This window comes from Balaenoptera musculus, chromosome 11 (assembly GCF_009873245.2).
Source record: "Balaenoptera musculus isolate JJ_BM4_2016_0621 chromosome 11, mBalMus1.pri.v3, whole genome shotgun sequence".
Taxonomy (NCBI): Eukaryota; Metazoa; Chordata; class Mammalia; order Artiodactyla; family Balaenopteridae; genus Balaenoptera; species Balaenoptera musculus.
This window is the reverse complement of record NC_045795.1, coordinates 101,245,978-101,263,205: the sequence shown is the minus strand read 5'-3', so window position 1 is coordinate 101,263,205 and position 17,228 is coordinate 101,245,978. Positions and strand designations below refer to the sequence as shown.

Here is a 17,228-nt window from a genome sequence, read left to right as displayed (position 1 = left end):
CTGCTCTGTTTCCTTTTTCTGGACTATTATAATAGGCTCTTTTCTTTTAAAAGTCTCTGCTCTTGTGAAAAAATACATATAAAAACATACAAAAAGTACATGGAAGTCAGCGTACACCCGCCCCCCATCGCCCTAACCCCAGCACCCTCCCCCCTCCGCTGGTCTTTTCCCCATCTCCCCCCGCAGGTGCCCTACTCCCTCCGTGATGTTAAGGTGTTACCCAGCTCTGCGCTTCCTGTGGCTGGAATCTTCCATCTTCCTCCGCCTTCCTGAGGACTTCCCAGCGTGCTGTGGCCCATTGGTGCACCGCCCCCGCCCCGTTGGAACAGTGTCTACTAAGTCAAGACACTTTGCTACATTCCCTGGGGCCCTGGGCGTGGGTGACTGACTGACCAGTGTCCTCTTCTGACCTTGTCTCCGTCCTTAATTTTCACGCCCCGCGCCCCTTTCCCTCTTGCTGCGCACCTCACCTCCTCCCGCTCCCTTCTTGGTCCCTTGCATGCCGGCCACAGCGGGTCCAGCTGGTTCCTGCCTCAGGGCCTTTGCCCGTGCTATTACCTCTGCCTGGGATGCCTTTCCCAGATCTTTGCACGGCTGCCGCATCTGCGCCAGGCAAGTCTCAGCCGAAGCGTCACCTCCTCAATGAGGGCTTCTCTGCCCGCTCTTGCCAGGGGAGGGCCCCAGGCCCTGTCCTTCACAACCTCCTTACTATCTTCTTACTTACTTGTTATTTGTCTCTTCTCTTCACCAGGATGTTGGCCACACGGGGGTAGGGCCTCTGTGGGTCTTGCTCACCGCCACATCGCAGTACCTGTTGTGGGAACTGGCAGGTAGCAGGCGCGCAATGAATATCGACAAACTGAAGGACTCTGGCTGTGCTCCCCTGGCCAGGCAGACCTGGCTTCGTGTCCGCGCACCACCTTTTACTGATGGTGTGACCGGAGGCAGGTCATTTATCCTGTCTGGGCCTGAGTTTCCTTATCTGCAGAGCGTGGTTAAATGAAATCAACATCCCTAGAAGCTCTCAGGCCAGTGCTTGGCATCGTGTCGGTGCCGAGGAAGTGATAGTTAATGTGAACCTGATCAACAGCTAAAATCCCTCCTAAGTTTCTGTGCCAAGAACACGTTTATTATTTTTCCCAGTGAATTAGATGACTTCCTCTTATCATACAAGGAGCACCAGGTCATCCTCTAATTTCCCTTTTGGCCTTGGGTGCCAGGAAGCTTACCATGATGGGGAGGTCTCAGGGGCAGCTCTTGTTTCCTGTTGGGTCTTCAGTGCAGCACTGTTTTTCCTTTCCTCTCTCTGCTCTTTGATTATTCACTTTTGGCTCCACAGTGCACGTTTTGTTACTTTTTACTGTAGTAAAGTATATATAAAACTGACCCTCTTAGCCATTTTTTAGAAATTTTAATTTATTTTTGACTGCGTTCGGTCTTTGTTGCTGCGTGCAGGCTTTCTCTAGTTTCGGCGAGCGGGGGCTACTCTTGGTTGCGGTGCGCGGGCTTCTCATTGTGGTGGCTTCTCTTGTTGCGGAGCACAGGCTCTAGGCGTGCACGCTTCAGTAGTTGTGGCACACGGGCTCAGCAGTTGTGGCTTGCGGGCTCTGGATCACAGGCTCAGTAGTTGTGGCGCACGGGCTTCATTGCTCCACGGCATGTGGAATCTTCCCGGACCGGGGCTCGAACCCGTGTCCCCTGCGTTGGCAGGCGGATTCTTAACCACTGCGCCACCAGGGAAGTCCCAGAACATCCTTTTTAAGGCTGAGTAATATTCCATTGTGTAGAGAGACCACATTTTGTTTATCCATTCATCTGTTGATGGACACCTGGGTTACCTCTGCCTTTTGGCCACTGTGAGTAATGCTGCTATGAACATCGGTGTGCAAATACTATTTTTAGTACATTACTTTCTTACCTTTCTGAGCCTGGGGTGATCTCAGCCCAGATTAGAAATTACAGGTAGGTTTGGGGATTGTTTCTAGGAGTAGACTCTCTGACCTGCTCTTGCGGGGGGGGGGGTGTATGTGTGTGTGGCAGAGCCTGTGCCCCCCGCTGGTACCTGGGCTGGTTCCTCCTCCTGGTGCACTCGTCCCCCAGCTGCTGCTAGTGGCTCACACCTGCGCGCTTCTCCAGACGCCCTTGGCCAACAGGTGTTGGTTCCCCGCATGGGCCCAGGAGGTGATCCCCCCCTTCGTCCCACTGCCATCTTTGGCCAATGACCCACTGATGTCCCTGAGTGGGATGAGCCCTGGGGTGCCAGTCACGCTGCAGAGCTCCCTGTGGGGTCAGGCTGGTGTCGGACTTCAGCTAAGACCACATCTTTGCCATCCTGTTTCCTGTTCCCTTCTCCCAGGGTTTCTCCCAATAAACCACATGCTCAGAACCCCATCTCAGGCTCTACTTCTGGGAGGTCCCGGCTTCAGACAGTGTGTAATTAACTCGAGCGTTCCCTCCCATGTTTGTGCGGCTGTGGGGATGCCACTGGATTCTGATACGATTGACCTTCGAGCCTACCTGGGTAGGAGCGGGCTCCTTGGAAGGGGCACAATTCCCAGTATCTGCCACTTACAGAAGAGACAGGTGCTAACCCAGGAAACCAGGCCGTTCAGGCAGTGGCTTTGGGCCAGGGGGAGCAGGAACTCCTACCTCCCCTGGGCCTCCCTCCTCCGTGTGTAGACAGGGGAAGCCCAGGAGGGTTCCGGAGGATAGAGGGGAACCGGGGAGCCCAGTGATGCCGATGGAGAGTGAGCGTGGACCAGTTGCCGTGGACCACTGACACCCCGCCATCAGGCCCAGCTTCTGATTTTCCTAGAGAAGTTGGGAATGCAACTTTGGTGTAAAATGTTCTGATTTTAAGTGTTACGACATTAAATCAATTATAAATTAATAACATTGCAATGTTTTAATAACAGCAAGTAATTTCAAAAGCTCCGTGTGGGCCCCCAAACACACTCCATAGACAGACGGCCAGGCGGCTGGTTGGTGACCACCCTCTGGCTGGACTTGGGGGCAGCGGGCAGCCGTCTGGGCAGGCTTCCGGGAGAAGCCGGGAGCGGCACTGCCCTCAGAGGTGGTGGCCGGCGGGCCAGGTGGTCCTGATTACTCGCGTGCTTGTAACTGGTGTGCCTCCAGGGTCCTGAGTGTCTGTTTCCCTTCTGTCATCCCCAGCTGCTTGAGAATCTGTGTTTGGCTGTAGCTGCCACTTGTTTAAAAGAAAGATCCCCTGCAAACATTTTTGAAGTTTTGAAACCACACCAGCACCAACCTGAGACTTTGTTCTCGTCTGGGGTTGCCCAGTAAAGATGTAGGATGCCCAGTTAAATTGGAATTTCAGAGAAGTGGTGGATAAGTATCTCCCAAATATTGCACAGGACATACTTAATACTAAACCATGATGCATTGTTTATCTGAAATTCCTCTGTAACTGCATGTCTTGTATTTTTATTTGCTAGCTCTGGCAAGCCTGTTCTTGTCAGAATCAGAAGGCTCAGAGAACTGGAGAAAAGAAGAATTTCCTTACCTCGTGATTCGGTGTCCCATGAGGCCAGACCCCACTTTCGGTAGTGGTGGTGCTGGTGATCAGTCAGTACCCCAGGGCCATGAGGGGGGCACCAGGGTGGCCTTGCCCACTCGGAGAGTTTGCATCTGGGGCCTTCTCTGGATGGCCACTGAGGTTAATTTATCAGGACGGGGTCACTTACTGTAGGGACGTGTATCTGTGTTTGCGGGCGGGTAGCAGTGAGGACGGCAGAGAGAGGAGCTCACAGCCAGGCAAGTGAGGGCGGCAGAGGCGCGGTCAGCTCTGATCGCCAGCCCCCCTTGCCCGGGCGCCCTGGGGTGGGGGAGGGAGGATACGGGACAGTGGGCGTGTCTTCCACAGAGCCCTCAGCCTCCTGTCTCCCTGGACGCTCCCGGGAAGAGACCCTTGCTGAGTGTGCCCCTGCCCCGTCCCCCCACATCCTGGTTGTGAGAAGCTGACCCCGGGCTACGTGAGAAGCCCGCTGCCCCCGCCCTAGCAGGGGTCTGGCCAGCCAGGGCCTCCGCCACCTCCCCGCTCCTGCCTTGAGCCTGCTTCAGCCCCGCAGAGCTGGACGCACCTGGCGTGGTGTTGGGGGCTCCCATCTTCCTTCCCGTCTGAGGCCTGTTGTCTCCGTCTCTTGGTTATGGAGCGTGAAGCCCGGAGAGGATGCCCAGACGCCCATCACCGGCTTTCACTGCTGGGCACAGTTGGCTGCGTGGCCTTTGTTTCACGCTGAGTGTGTGAGGGCACGTCGCAGGCTTGCTGGTACTCACAGTGTCGGTCTTTCAGAAACACCACCGTCTGCAGCTGTCAGAGCTCACGGAATGATGCTGTTCCTTCATGGCCCGTGGCCCGTGGCCCGTGGTCCATCTCGGAGCCCCAGGGAGCCCGGTGTCTCTCAGCTGTCTGTTCCCTCCAGGTCCGAGTGGGAATCCCGCACGCAGTGGCTGTCACGTCTCAGGCCAGTGTGAACCCAGCACAGCATCTCCTCTGCCCACGTTTGCTGTGTGCCCAGGACTCGGGGCCTTTGTCCTTTAGAAGGTCCCCCCCTGGACTCTCTGCTGGGGCTGCTGACTTGGGTCCCAGTGCTTGCGGGTCCAGCTGCCGCGTGACCGGCGGCCCGACACCTGGTGGTAGCGGTGTATTTGCTCAGGGGTTTAGGCACATGTGGCTGGTCCTTCTCTCAGCTCCATGTGGCATTGCTGGGGACACTGGTGGTATTTATACCCGTCTCTGGGCTGATGGGGGTGTCCGAAATGGCCTCACTCACATGCCAGCGCGTGGCCAGCAGGAGTGGACACTGGGCTTGCAGGGTCTCCCGGGCAGGGTCCTCACCCATTTTCCTGGTGGCTCAGGACTCCAGAGACCAGGGCGGAAGCTGCCAGCTCCTGGGGGGCGAGGTCATCGTCCCTCTGCGTCCCCTGTGGGAGTGGTCACCATTCTGAGTCTCACTGGTTCGTGGTTACAGCCCCCCGCCACCAGTCGCAGCGAAGGGGGGATGGGCTTGTGGGTTGGCTGGATGTGTTCATGCCCTCACCTGAGCCCTCCTGCAGGCTAGTGGGGTTCCAGCGGGAGCTGTGGCCATGGGGGTGGGGGAGGAGCTACCTCCAAACCCCTGCTCTGGAGGGAAGGAGCAAGGGAGGTGGGGAACCAATACCCCAACCCCTCTCCTGCTCTCTGATCCCGTCAGTGGTGACCCCTGGCACTGTGGGAGCCCGGGAACGCAGTCTGAGGAGGGCAGCACCCCCGTCCCTGCCGGTGCAGAGCCGGGTGGAGAAGGGCAGGGCAGGGAGTGGGTCTGCGGGCAGGTCACCAGCCTAGTGGCCTGCACCCGTGTCCTGTGTCCCCTCCACCACTGGACAAATACCCAGCAGCCACATGGTGCAGGGTTCTCAGGGAAATGCATGGGGCAGGAGAGCTCGGCACTCACCCCACACGCACGTGTGGCCTGCGTGTGTACGTGCCCCTCTCCTGGTGTCCGCTCCAGGGCTCACGGAGGCCAGCTGGCACTGTAACAATCGTAGTCTTGTTAACGTGCGTGCATTACCCAGCTTCGTTCATCTGTGGGTGTCGGGCGATCCTGGGGGTCTTTCTCTGCGTCTGCCTGGTCCCCGATGAGCCCCTACCTCGGAGTGTGAGCCCCATGACCCAGCCTCAGGCCCAGCCGCAGGGGTCTTTGTCACCACAGTCTGCCTGCCGGGGCTCCGCACTTCAGGGAGGTCAGGTCCCCTTTTTCAGCCCCTCCCCTCATGACTCCTCTTTTCAGATTGGAGGGGGGCCCATTTGCAGAAGCCACACATTCAGGGGACCACTTCCTGCAGGGGCCGTGGGAGACAGCAGCTGGAGCCCCCCAGGAGGGGCGTGTTTGAATCTGAGAACCAGCAATGCAGAGATTGTGCCCTCCTACTTCTCACGCGTATGCGTGTTCCCAGCCCCGCTAGCTTATCTCCAGGGACAGGGAGCTCCCTCCACACCTGCAGCCTGGTCTGACTCTGACCTGGAGAAAGCTTTCCCCACGTGGAGCTGAGGTCTCTTGCCCTCCACCCTCCGTACACACCTGAGGGGCCGTAACGCGTCCTGAGCAGCTGTGGAGATGTGCCAGGCGCCCCTGAGGCTGCTCTTCCCCAGGGCAGCCACCCCAAGGGGCCCAGCCCCTCGCCCCTGGGCCACCTCCTGCGGACACGTCCCAGCCGGCCCCATCCCTCTCGAAGGTGGGCCCACCCCCTTCAGACTGACGGGGGTTCTGAGCAGCATGCAGGGGCCCGGACTTCCATTCTCCCAGCTGGAGACCACAGTGGGAATGACCATGGGGCTCCCAGTTCAGAGGTGAGCCTGGGGGGACCCTGAGCTCAGGCACGTCCAGCCACGTGTGAATGAGCAGAGAGTCCGTGGCGTAGGCTCCGTGGGGAACCGGGAGCCCACACCCTGTGTGACACCTCAGGGTGGCTGGGGCTCAGGAATTTTCCAGAGAAGTAAGAAGCTGGAATTTTCTTTCTTTTTTTTTTTTTAATTAATTTATTTATTTTTGGCTGTGTTGGGTCTTCGTTTCTGTGCGAGGGCTTTCTCTAGTGGCAGCGAGCGGGGGCCACTCTTCATCGCGTTGCGTGGGCCTCTCACTATCGCGGCCTCTCTTGTGGCGGAGCACAAGCTCCAGACGCGCAGGCTCAGTAGTTGTGGCTCACGGGCCCAGTTGCTCCACGGCATGTGGGATCTTCCCAGACCAGGGCCCGAACCCGCGCCCCCCGCATTGGCAGGCATACTCTCAACCACTGCTCCACCAGGGAAGCCCCAAGAAGCTGGAATTTTCACATGAGCATTTCCAATTTGTAAGTGCTGGTTACTAATTGAAAGATAAAAGCTCACTGCGTGGGGGACTTCCCTGGTGGCGCAGTGGTTGAGAATCCGCCTTCCAATGCAGGGGACACGGGTTCGATCCCTGGTTGGGGAAGATCCCATGTGCCGCGGAGCAACTAAGCCCGTGCACCACAACTACTGAATCTGTGCTCTAGAGCCCACGAGCCACAACTACTGAGCCCGTGCGCCACAACTACTGAAGCCCGCGCGCCTAGAGCCCATGCTCCGCAACAAGAGAAGCCACCGCAATGAGAAACCCGCGCACCGCAACGAAGAGTAGCCCCCGCTCACCGCAACTAGAGAAAGCCCACGCACAGCAACGGAGACCCAATGCAGCCAAAAATAAATAAAGTAAATAAATTTAAAAAAAAGCTCACTGCGTGGGACACACAATGCATTCGTGGGCTAGGTAGTGCCCATGGGCCCCAACTATGACCTAAGGTGTGGTAGAGCCTCCTCTCCGCTGTGTGCAGGTGAAGAGCCGAGGCTTAGAGGGGGCAGGGGCCTTGCTCAGGGTTGCACAGCCAATGAAAACACCAAGCCGGGGGCTATGTTCTTTGTCTTTCCTCCGGGCCTGGGGTGAACCCAAGATCTGGATTCACATGGTTGTGGGCAGTATGTGACGGTAGGGGGTCCAAGGGCCAGGCCCCGCTGGGAGCCGTGCGTGGGCTGTGGTGGGAATACTGCCTCCTGGATGCAGGGTTCCTGTGAGTGTGTGATGAGGAGGGGCGGGGGTGGGCTGGGGTAGGGGGGACAGGGGGAGGAAGCTTCTTTCTTAAATGACACTGTTGAGGGCAGACTGGAGGGAGGGCCTTCGTCCCTCCCATTTCCGTGGTTTGTCATGGGGATCTTGGGCCCCTGTCCTATGGGGCCCTCCACCCTCCTGAGGTGGCCGTTCAGCTTGGGGGGACATGCGTGTCAGCTCTTGTCCAGAGACCCCACCCCCCACCCCCGGCCTCTTTCTGCACCCAGCACAGGCTCTTTTCCCTGGAGGCGCCCTTACCATCCTCACCTGGACCATCTCTGGGCTTCTCAAACTCGACAAGGCCCAAACCAGGCTGCCCATCTCCCCTGCAGGCCTGTGGCCCTCCTCCGCAGCTTTCCCTGCCTCAAGAAGCCCCAGCTCTATCCTTCCAGGTGCTCAGGCCCAAACCTCTGCTCATCCTGTACTCCCTTCCTCACCCCAACCCAGGCCATCAGCACATCCCGCCACGTCCTATCCCGCTGCCCATCTCTTCCCCACCTTCCCATTCTCAGCACGGCAGCAGACGAACCCTTTAAGTAGAGCGTCCCATCAGGTCATTCCAGGCTCCAGGGCTTGTCTTGGCGTTACCACCCTGGCCCTTGCCCATTGGTTCCGCTGTAGTGGCCCCTGCTGCTCCCCACCTCCCTCGTGCAGTCCTGCCTCAGGCCCTTTGCACTTGCTGTTCCTGCCACCTGACATGCTTTGCCTCCAGACATTCATGGGGCTGTGTCCACCGATTGCCTCAGGCCTCAGCTCAAATGCCACTTCCTTAGAGAAGCCTTGCTTGACCACCCTGGCTAAAATAGGCTCTCCCCCACCCCGACCTCTTCCTGTCCCACTTCCTGGCTTTCATTCATTTATGTCTTCATTGTCCTCATGACTGCCTGGCGTTCAGTAACCTCTGGAATTGCTCCCCGCACTCGAGTGCCAGTGCTGGCAGAATGTCCACGGGGCCTGCCTCACTTGCTGATAAGCCCCAGTTCTGGAGGGTGCCGGCTTGGAGGGCCTGTGCACTCAATCCTGGCTGACTGGCCTCGGAGGCAGACCTCCTCTCCTGCTGCGTGGCAACTGAGTCACTCCGTCACTGCCCCGCCCGACAGGGTCCTTGCGCTGCTGTCATGCTCTCCCCAGCTCAGCCCGGAGGCGGGCAGCACGAGGGCTGCTTCTTTCTCCTCTCTGTTAAAGACTTTTAAGAAGTTCCTATTATTCTGTTTTTTAGGTTTGAAACTTACAAACTTAAAACAGTAGAGCTCTCACTTTATTGTCTTTTTTTCTAAATCAGACAATCGTTGCAGTGACTGTAAACGATAGCGTAGCTTCGGGGCCGGGAATGGGTGGAGAGGGAGCCCTTGTCTGTGACTGAGGAGCATGCAGCCCGGGGGTGCAGGCCTGGCCCCGAGTCACGCGGGTCCCAGGCCTGTGGGACCGGCGACTTTTGCGAGGATGGAGGTGGGGGGAGAAGCGAGGACAGTGAGAAGGTGACATTCGAGTGGCTTGTAGAGGGTGACAAGGAGGGGCTGCGAGAGTGTCATGCCAGAGCCCCTGGAGGGAGGGTTAGGGTGGCTCGCACAGGGAACCCAGACTGTTGCTTCCTGGTTGGGAAGCCAGGAACCATGCACATTGGGGTCAGCTGCTTTCAGATCACAGCAGCTTTGCAGAGAAAGGGCAGGAGTGGATGGCGGGGAGGGAGGTGGCAGGCGTGTTCCAGGGCAGATGGGGGTGCAGCTCGAGCCGGGGCGGGGCTGTGGTGGTGGAGAGAAGTGGGCAGAGGGCGGAGAGCTGTTCACGCAGCCCAGTGGATGGACGGGACTTGGTGTGTGTGTGTGCGTGTGTGCGTGCGCGCACGTGCGGGGGACAGCGGGTGTCCAGGGTAATTCTGGGAACGGTGGTATTGTTTGCTGAGGCATCTGAGGAGGTTGGCAGGAGGCTCCCCTGCAATGTAACTTGCAGTGCAAGGGGATCTGTTGGGGGGTGTTCCTGGGCCCTGGGGTCCGAGGGCCGTGGCAGGGGGCTTGGCTGTGTGCCGAGGCCTGGGAGGGCCTGGATCCTGCCCAGCGTCCACCTGGCCATGTCCTCTGGCTGGCAGCCACGGGACTCTGGGTGCATGTCTGGGGATCAAGCTGGGTTTCAGGGGGAGATAAACTGTTTGGGTGCCGGTGACTGTGTGTGTGAGACCACCCGTGGAGTCCCGGCACATGGGTGAGGCTGTGGGTGAGACGGCGCACGTAACTGTGCCTGGAGGGCTGTAACCAGGCCTCTGCGTGCCTGCCATGGAGGGCGTGAGACCGCGATGCCCCAGGCGTGCCAGCCATGTGCCTGGAGAACGCATGTGACGGTGTGCGTGTGTGCGGGGCCGTCGGCTGAGGGTCCCACCCGGGGACACGCGTCAGGTGGCAGGTGAGAGTGGGGGTCAGCGGCCCTGGGCAGGGCCACGCTGGCGACTCTGTCGACACGTGAGCGACGGCCGTGCCTGTCTGTGCATCTTGAGCAGGTGTGAGAGGGAGCGTGTGCGTAGGGATGTGAGGACGAGCGCACGCGTGTGAGTGACGGTGGGGAGGCCGCCCAGCCATGCACACGTGCGGGCGTGCGTGCCAGGTGTGCACACGTGCCAGGTGTGCACACGTGCTCCCCTGGGGCCGCCACGTGGTGCTGATCCCCGTCCTTTCCGATTCCCCCAGGGCCTCGTGAGAGAGAACGGTTGATCTGGAGGCGACGCGTGGCCGGCCGCGGGGCATGGCACCACTCGGGGAGCCCGTGGGCGCCTGGCTGGCCCTGGCCCTGGCCCTGGCCCTGGGCCCAAGCCCCAGCACGGCGGTCCCAGGGCAGGACTGCACGGGCGTCGAGTGCCCCCCGCTGGAGAACTGCATCGAGGAGGCGCTGGAGCCGGGTGCCTGCTGCGCCACGTGCGTGCAGCAGGGCTGCGCCTGCGAGGGCTACCAGTACTACGACTGCCTGCAGGGCGGCTTCGTGCGCGGCCGCGTGCCCGCCGGCCAGTCCTACTTCGTGGACTTCGGCAGCACCGAGTGCTCCTGCCCGCCGGGCGGCGGCAAGATCAGCTGCCAGTTCATGCCGTGCCCGGAGCTGCCGCCCAACTGCATCGAGGCCGTGGTGGCGGCCGACAGCTGCCCGCAGTGCGGCCAGGTGGGCTGCGTCCACTCTGGCCGCAAGTACACCGCCGGCCACACCGTCCACCTGTCGCCCTGCCGGGCCTGCCACTGTCCCGACGCCGGCGGCGAGCTCATCTGCTACCGGCTCCCCGACTGCCACGGAGACGCCGCCCCCGGAAACTTCTCAGACGCCGAGGAGGGTGACCCTGAGCGACACTACGAAGACCCCTACAGCTACGACCAGGAGGTGGCTGAGGCGGAGGCCGCGGCGGCCCTGGAGGGCGAGCTCCAGGCGGGCGCCGGGGGCCCGGCTGCTCTGGGAGGTGGGGGTCAGCCACCTTCAGCCCTCCAGGCCACCCGCTGGCCGGCCGCCCTCCCCAGGCCCACGGCAGCTGCCGCCCTGGGACCCCCAGCCCCCGTGCAGGCCAAGGCCAGGAGCGTGACGGAGGACAGACAGGAGGAGAGAGAGGAATTGACGGTCAGGGAGCAGCCGGCAGCAGGTGGCCCCAGGGGGCTGGATGGACGGCCCACGGCAGGTCCGGCCCCTGGTCTCCCTGTCCAGGAGGAGGCGGCAGAGGCCAGGGCACGGCCCGAAGAGAACCTCATCCCGGACGCCCAGGCCACCCCTCGCAGCGCCGGGCAGGAGGGAGCTGGGCCCATTCCAGCGTCAAGCACGGCCAGTGTCCTCCCATCACAGGCCACGCAGAGCGCTCCCGAGGGCCCAGCAGAGCCCAGCTCCCACGCCATCCTGACCACACCTCACCAGGAGGTGGCCCGCGTCCCACCCACCCAGGAAGTGCCCAAGCAGCCACCGGTTCTGCCCCGTTCTCGGCCAGAGGAAGACACAGACCCCAACTCTGTCCATTCTGTCCCCAGAGCTGACCCTGAAGGTAAGACTCTTTCCTGGTTCCTCCAGGGATACTCATCCCAGGGAAGGGCAGCCTCGGGGCTCTGTAGCCTGGCCCAGGTCTGTGCACAGACCAGCTGCCTGGAGCAGGGGAAGCTGGGTTTGCGGGGCCAGGCCAGGGACAGCCAGCGCCATCCCCAGAGCTCTGGGCTGGAGGCTCTGAGATGGAGCTTTCTCCTGGCTCAGCTTCTGGGGGGGGCGTGGTGGGTGGATGGGTGGGGTCCCTGTCACGGTCGGTGCTGGGCTACCTGACAGGGCTGTGGCCGAGGGCCTCTCACATGTACCCTATCAGGGCTGGGGGGCCCCTGCGGAGGGGTCCAGGGGTGCCCGGCAGGAAGTGGGAGCCCACAACCCTGATACAGCTGCCTGCTCGCACCTCCCCGACAGTAGCCTCTGGGCATGGCTGCTGTGCTTTGGCCTCTGCGGTGGCAGCAGAAGGGGTGCAGGCTCTCGTGGGGGCTCCTTGCAAGCGCCCAGTACCGGGTCCGTCACCCCTTCCTGCCAGGGGTCCTGTTAACATACAGGTGGTTTCTGTCCCTCCTCTGTCTGCTCAGTACCTGCTGTGGCTCCCACCTGCTCAGAGTAGATACTGAAGTCCTCTCAGGGGCCTCAGGCCCTGCACAGCCTGCCCCTGGGGCCTCCCGGGCCTTCTCTTCTTGACCCTTTCCTTGTCCCTTCTGGCTGCTGTAACAAAAATACATAGACCGGGTGGCTGAACGGCAGACGTTTATGTCCCGTAGCCCTGGAGTCGGGAAGTCTCAGATCGGTTGTCCGATGAGAGCCTGCTTCCTGGTTTGCAGAGCTGTCTGCTTGTTGTGCCCTTACCTGGCAGAGCAGATGAGGCCACATCTCATCTGGGTTACGTCAGAGGTGGAGCAAGCTCTCCAGCATCTCTTCTTAGAAGGGCACTAATCCCATCATGAGGCTTCCACCCTCAAGACCTAAGTTGTCTCCCCAAAGCTCCGTCTCCAGATACCATCCCACTGGGGATTAGGGTTTTAACGCATGAGTTTGGAGGTGGGAGCATAAACACTCAGTGCCTAGCAACCCTCTCCCTCCGCACTGTGCTTAGCTGCACGGGCCTCCTGGCCCCTTCCAGTACTTTCCAGCCCCAGAGCCTTTGCACTTGCCACTGCCTCTTCCTGAAGTGCTCTTCCAGGTGTCCATGAAGTTCGCTTCTTCCCTCCATTTGCTCTCTGTTCAAGGTTACCTGCCTAGAGAGGCCTGCCCTGACCACCCCAGTCAAAGAGTACCCCACCTTCCTCTTACACTGCTTTAATTCCTCCCAGTAATACCTGGCATTGTAGCACGTCGTTACTTGTTTAGTTTTGTCTCCCCCGCTGGAATGTTAGGGCCATGAGTGGAGGGACCCCGTCTGCCATCTTCTCTGCTGTGCACACAGTTGGTGCTCTGTAAACACTGGGTGAATTAATGAGGGAATGGGGGGGCTCTCTGGCCACCCCTTTGCCAGTCATCCCCCCTCATGCTAGTTCCCTGCCACCCCATGAGCACCCTACACTGTCATCTCCCCTCTGTCCCACCCCTTTGCTCACACTCTTCCCAGTGAGCTCAGGCAGCACCGCTGCCAGGGATCCTTCGCCGGGTCTTTGTGTCTTGTATGACCCTTCCTCCATGCCTCCTCTGCAGCTCCCTGCCCCCGCTCTGAGGGAGCCCGAGGAGTTGTCTGGGTGTCCTGATATCTCTCTCCACAGCTGCAAGTCCATGTCTTGTTCAGTCCTGTGTCATTCACTCTGTAGACCTTCATTAGGTACCAACTGTGGACAGGCCCTAATGGGCCCCTGGGAGGCAGGAACTGGCCAGTGTGGTCCGCAGGCTGTGAGCGGGGGATGCCCGGGTGGCGTCTGGGATGGTTTCCTGGGGGAGGGGGCCCGTGTGTCCAGAGCTATGGCCCTTGCTGGGCGTCCGCTGTGGGCTGAGGCCGAGACTGCAGGCTCCCCCAGCCCCCAGGCCCCCGCCCTGACGGCTCCTTCCATCCTGCTCTCGGTGGACGGGCACAGAACTCGCCCTTGCTGAGCACCTGCTAGGTGCCCAGCCCCATCTGTGACTCGATCCTCCCACAAGCTGGGAGCTGGGATCCTTCTTATTTTCAGCTGACCAGGTTGAGGGGGAGAGGTGTGGCTCGTGGCGGCAGGTCACGTGAGAGGTGGCACCGGGACCAGGGCAGGGGGCTTCCGGGGGCTCCTCCCCATCCAGCCCTGGGCTCCTCCCCACCCAGCCCCGAGCCTGCAGGGGGCGGGGTGTGTGCGTGGGGCGGGGGTGTAATGAAGTCCACGTGTGCCCGGGCGGGCTTGCAGGCCTGGCGCCGGGGATGGTGCGTGCAGCCTCCAGGGTTTCCAGAATAGACCCGGCCCCGTCCCCATCACCCGCCCCCTTGCTGCCAGAGGCCTCTCTGTGGTGTGGGCCTTGGAACCCTGGAGAGCTGCTTCGTTCTCAGGAGCCCCGGGTTCTTCCCTCTGCCCCAGGCTTTCTCAGATGGATTTTGGGGTGTGGCTGTTGGTGAAGGCCGCCTGGGGGTGGGGCCCCTGACTGAGCGCCCCTCATCCCATCAGAGGCCCAGCACGTGCAAAGCCCGGAGCAGGGCACGGACAGGCTGTGCTCCTTGGAGCTCGGGGAAAGGGAGGTGCAGGAAGCTGGGAGTGGTGGGCCGGCGGGGTGAATATAAATGGGACCCAGGAGTTGGCCCAGGCCGTGCAAGCGGAGGCTGGTTGCCGTCCACCACCCCCAGCCGTCCTCCCTGCTGCTGCTCAGCCGGTGTCCACCTGACACCCACCAGGGCACGTGCTCTGTAATGCAGGCGAGCGGCTCTCCGCCTTGTGCCTCATTTTCTCCATCTGGAAGCAGCAGAGAAGGCCTTGCTTCTTGGGGGTGTTTTGAGGATTAGATGAGCTAACTCATTCAAGCTCGGCATGGGGCCTAGTACTGCCGAGTAATTAAAAACGTTAACCGTCATTATTCACCATCCGTTCCTCGATCCACCCACTTAATTTCTTCAGCAGATAGGTGCGGAGCACCCTCTCTGCACCAGGGGCCGTCCAGTGAACCGGGCGGGCACAGCCTCTCCCCTTTGGGGTCTGATGGGGGCGGAGGGTGGTAATGGATGAGCCCACACAGATTTGTCCGTGGTCACAGCCATGCACACGGAGTGGGGAGGGTGGCCGGGGGATGCCTGGTGGGTGGGGGTCAGGGGCCCGATGAGCATCCTTGGGGCAGTGAGGGCCTTAGAGCCTTGTGGCTGCTGTTGTACGGGGAGCCCTGGGGGTTCCCAAGGGATGGAGGGGTCCTCGGTGGGGAGAACTGGGGAGGTGGTAGCTTTGTCCTGCTTGCCCGTGGGGCCGGCTGAGAGGAGGGCCGTGGGGCGGAAATGACCCCCGGCCACGTTGCCATGGCAGCCCTGGGGCCTGGAGAAGGAGGTTTCCAGCCATTGCCCCAGGCCCGGCTGCAGCAGGGGTCCTGTCTTTGAGCCGGAGCTGTGCCAGGGATCCAGGCTGCCTCTGAGCATGTCCAGATGGAGCCTAATGGAAGCCACATGCCCGGCTCCCTGCCGCGGAGAAGGGCTCTGACGTCTGTCGTCCCTCAGGGGGCTTGTGAGGGCGCCTTCTACCACGGGGCTGGCACGGTGGAGGGAGCCGGGGACCACCCCCCGCCCTCCGGGGCCACAAGGGTGGGAACCCGGGTCAGGGTGGCCCTCAGAAGCTGGAGGTTCCCGTAGCAGCAGCCCCTCTCCTGGAAAAGGGCTCCAGCAAAACCTGCAGGCCCCAGGACCCCGTGGCAGGAAAGGAGCCCCTTCCTCGGGGCCTCACGTTACCGGATCCTGTGGGGCAGCGGTCCTCGGGCGGTTTGACGTTCCAGTTAATAGAGAAGCTTTAAAATTCAAATAACTGTATATTAATTGCAGACACCATATCGGCTTATGACCTGTGCCTGCACCATCGTAAGCCCTCTGAGATCAATGGCCTCTTTAATCATCACAGCCACCCCCTTGGTGCACAGCAGAGGAATAGGGCCACTTGCCCATGGACACACATGCAGGAAGCGGTGGATCCAGGTGCCCCCGCCATTTCTTCACGTCTTCACCCCTGATAGCCATCTCTGGTGCCCGGCGTGTGCAGGGGCTGTGACAGATGCCAGATGGACCGTGTTGCCCCTGCCCTGGGGACCTTACGGTTTAGCGGGGGAGAAAACATGGTAGTCATAGGCCGAGGGCCGAGGAGTGGGGTGGTTGTGCTCTGTGAGCCTGTCCGGGGGATCGGACTCCCCTGGGGATCAGGGAGGGCTTCCTGGGAAGTGCTGTTGGAGCACAAGGAGTTGCTGACTGGGTGAGAGGTGGGGAGCAGAGAGCAGAGAGTGCGTCCGGCAGAGGACATAGCATGTGCAAAGGCCCTGCAGCTGGAGGGAAGGAGCTGGATTGAAAGGAGGCTGTGTAGCTGGTGTGAGAAGAGGCTGGGGAGTGGTCAGGGGCCAGGCCCAGGGCGACGGCGTTTCCCCTCAGGATGAAGATTTGGGCCTTTCCCCAGGGGCAGTGGGGAGCCACTGCAGGTGTCAGGCAGGAGCTGGCAGGATCTTCTCTGTGTCGTGCAGCACTTCCTCTGGGTGAAGGGAGGAGAGCACGGGAGCAGGCTCTCCCCGCCTCACCCTGCAGCCCCAGGAGCCAGCCGTGGGCCTTCAGTGTCTGGGGGTCTCCAGGGTCCCCCAGAATCACTGGGCTGTGGCTCCAGGGGGCAGAGGGAGACCCGCCCAGCCTCCCCCTATTCCCCAGAGGATTCCTGCAGACCCCCCCCCCCTCTTCTCTCCAGGCTCAGCTGTGGGAGACTTAAGCTCGTGTGGGGTCTGAGTGGTCCCTGCGCACAGCCTGGGGACCAGAGGGAGCCAGCCTTGGGGTCTGGACACCTGAGCTCATGTTCTGTGTGCCAGAGTCAGCCACAGGAGCTCCCGGCTCCCAGAGCGGCCTGGGGAGGGGGCGCCCTGCGAGCAGAGCTTGCAGGTGGGCCAGCCGGCCCTTCCCCTCCTCACCCCCAGCCCACGGGCCTTGACCTGGGACGTCTGACTCTTCCAGGGCAGCGTAGGGTCTGCCGAGGGCAGCGGGACCCGCAAACGAGGGGCCTGGGCTTCCCGCAGCCCCTGCTCCTCCGTGGTGAGTCCCGGGCCGAAGCTCACACGCGCTCGTTGCGTGACCTGGGGCCTGCGCCGCGATGCCTGTGAGCCCCGGTTTGCTCACGGACCCCGCGTAGCCGGGGTTGGTCCCACCTCTGTCTGCTGTTCTGCTAATGGTTCACGCCCCTGTCGCCTGTCAGCTTCTTTCTGCAGAGCATCTTCGTAAACACTAGAATTTTGTTGCAAACATTTAGAAGCTGGAAGACTTCACATAAATTCCAGCTTTCTGGCTTTTGTTGAAAATCGGCAGCTGCGGGCACACCAGGCCCATGTGCCCTGGGCCAGCCACTGGGGGAGCTGAGAAGGGGCTGCCTGCCCGTCAGACTTGGGGGGAGGTGGGGGGGCTCTGAAGGTGATGAGGGTGATAAAACCGAGGAGAGCTGGGTCCTCTGCTGGGGGCATCTGTCAGGCACTGAGTTT

The 17,228-nt window shown here is 61.0% G+C and overlaps 1 protein-coding gene across 4 annotated transcripts in view; it reads left to right on the top strand.

Annotated features, from left to right (window-relative positions):
* The window catches only part of FBLN2 (fibulin 2), a 75,881-nt gene that overhangs the window by 15,567 nt on the left and 43,086 nt on the right, over nucleotides 1–17,228 (top strand). For 2 of the 4 annotated variants that reach the window (XM_036869087.1, XM_036869090.1), the window contains exon 2: nucleotides 10,301–11,619. In XM_036869087.1, the coding sequence (XP_036724982.1) occupies nucleotides 10,356–11,619 (1,264 nt within the window). In that variant the 5' untranslated portion in view covers nucleotides 10,301–10,355. Of the gene's footprint in view, nucleotides 1–10,300; nucleotides 11,620–17,228 lie in introns of those variants that run through there. The other 2 variants (XM_036869089.1, XM_036869088.1) reach the window with 1 other exon arrangement.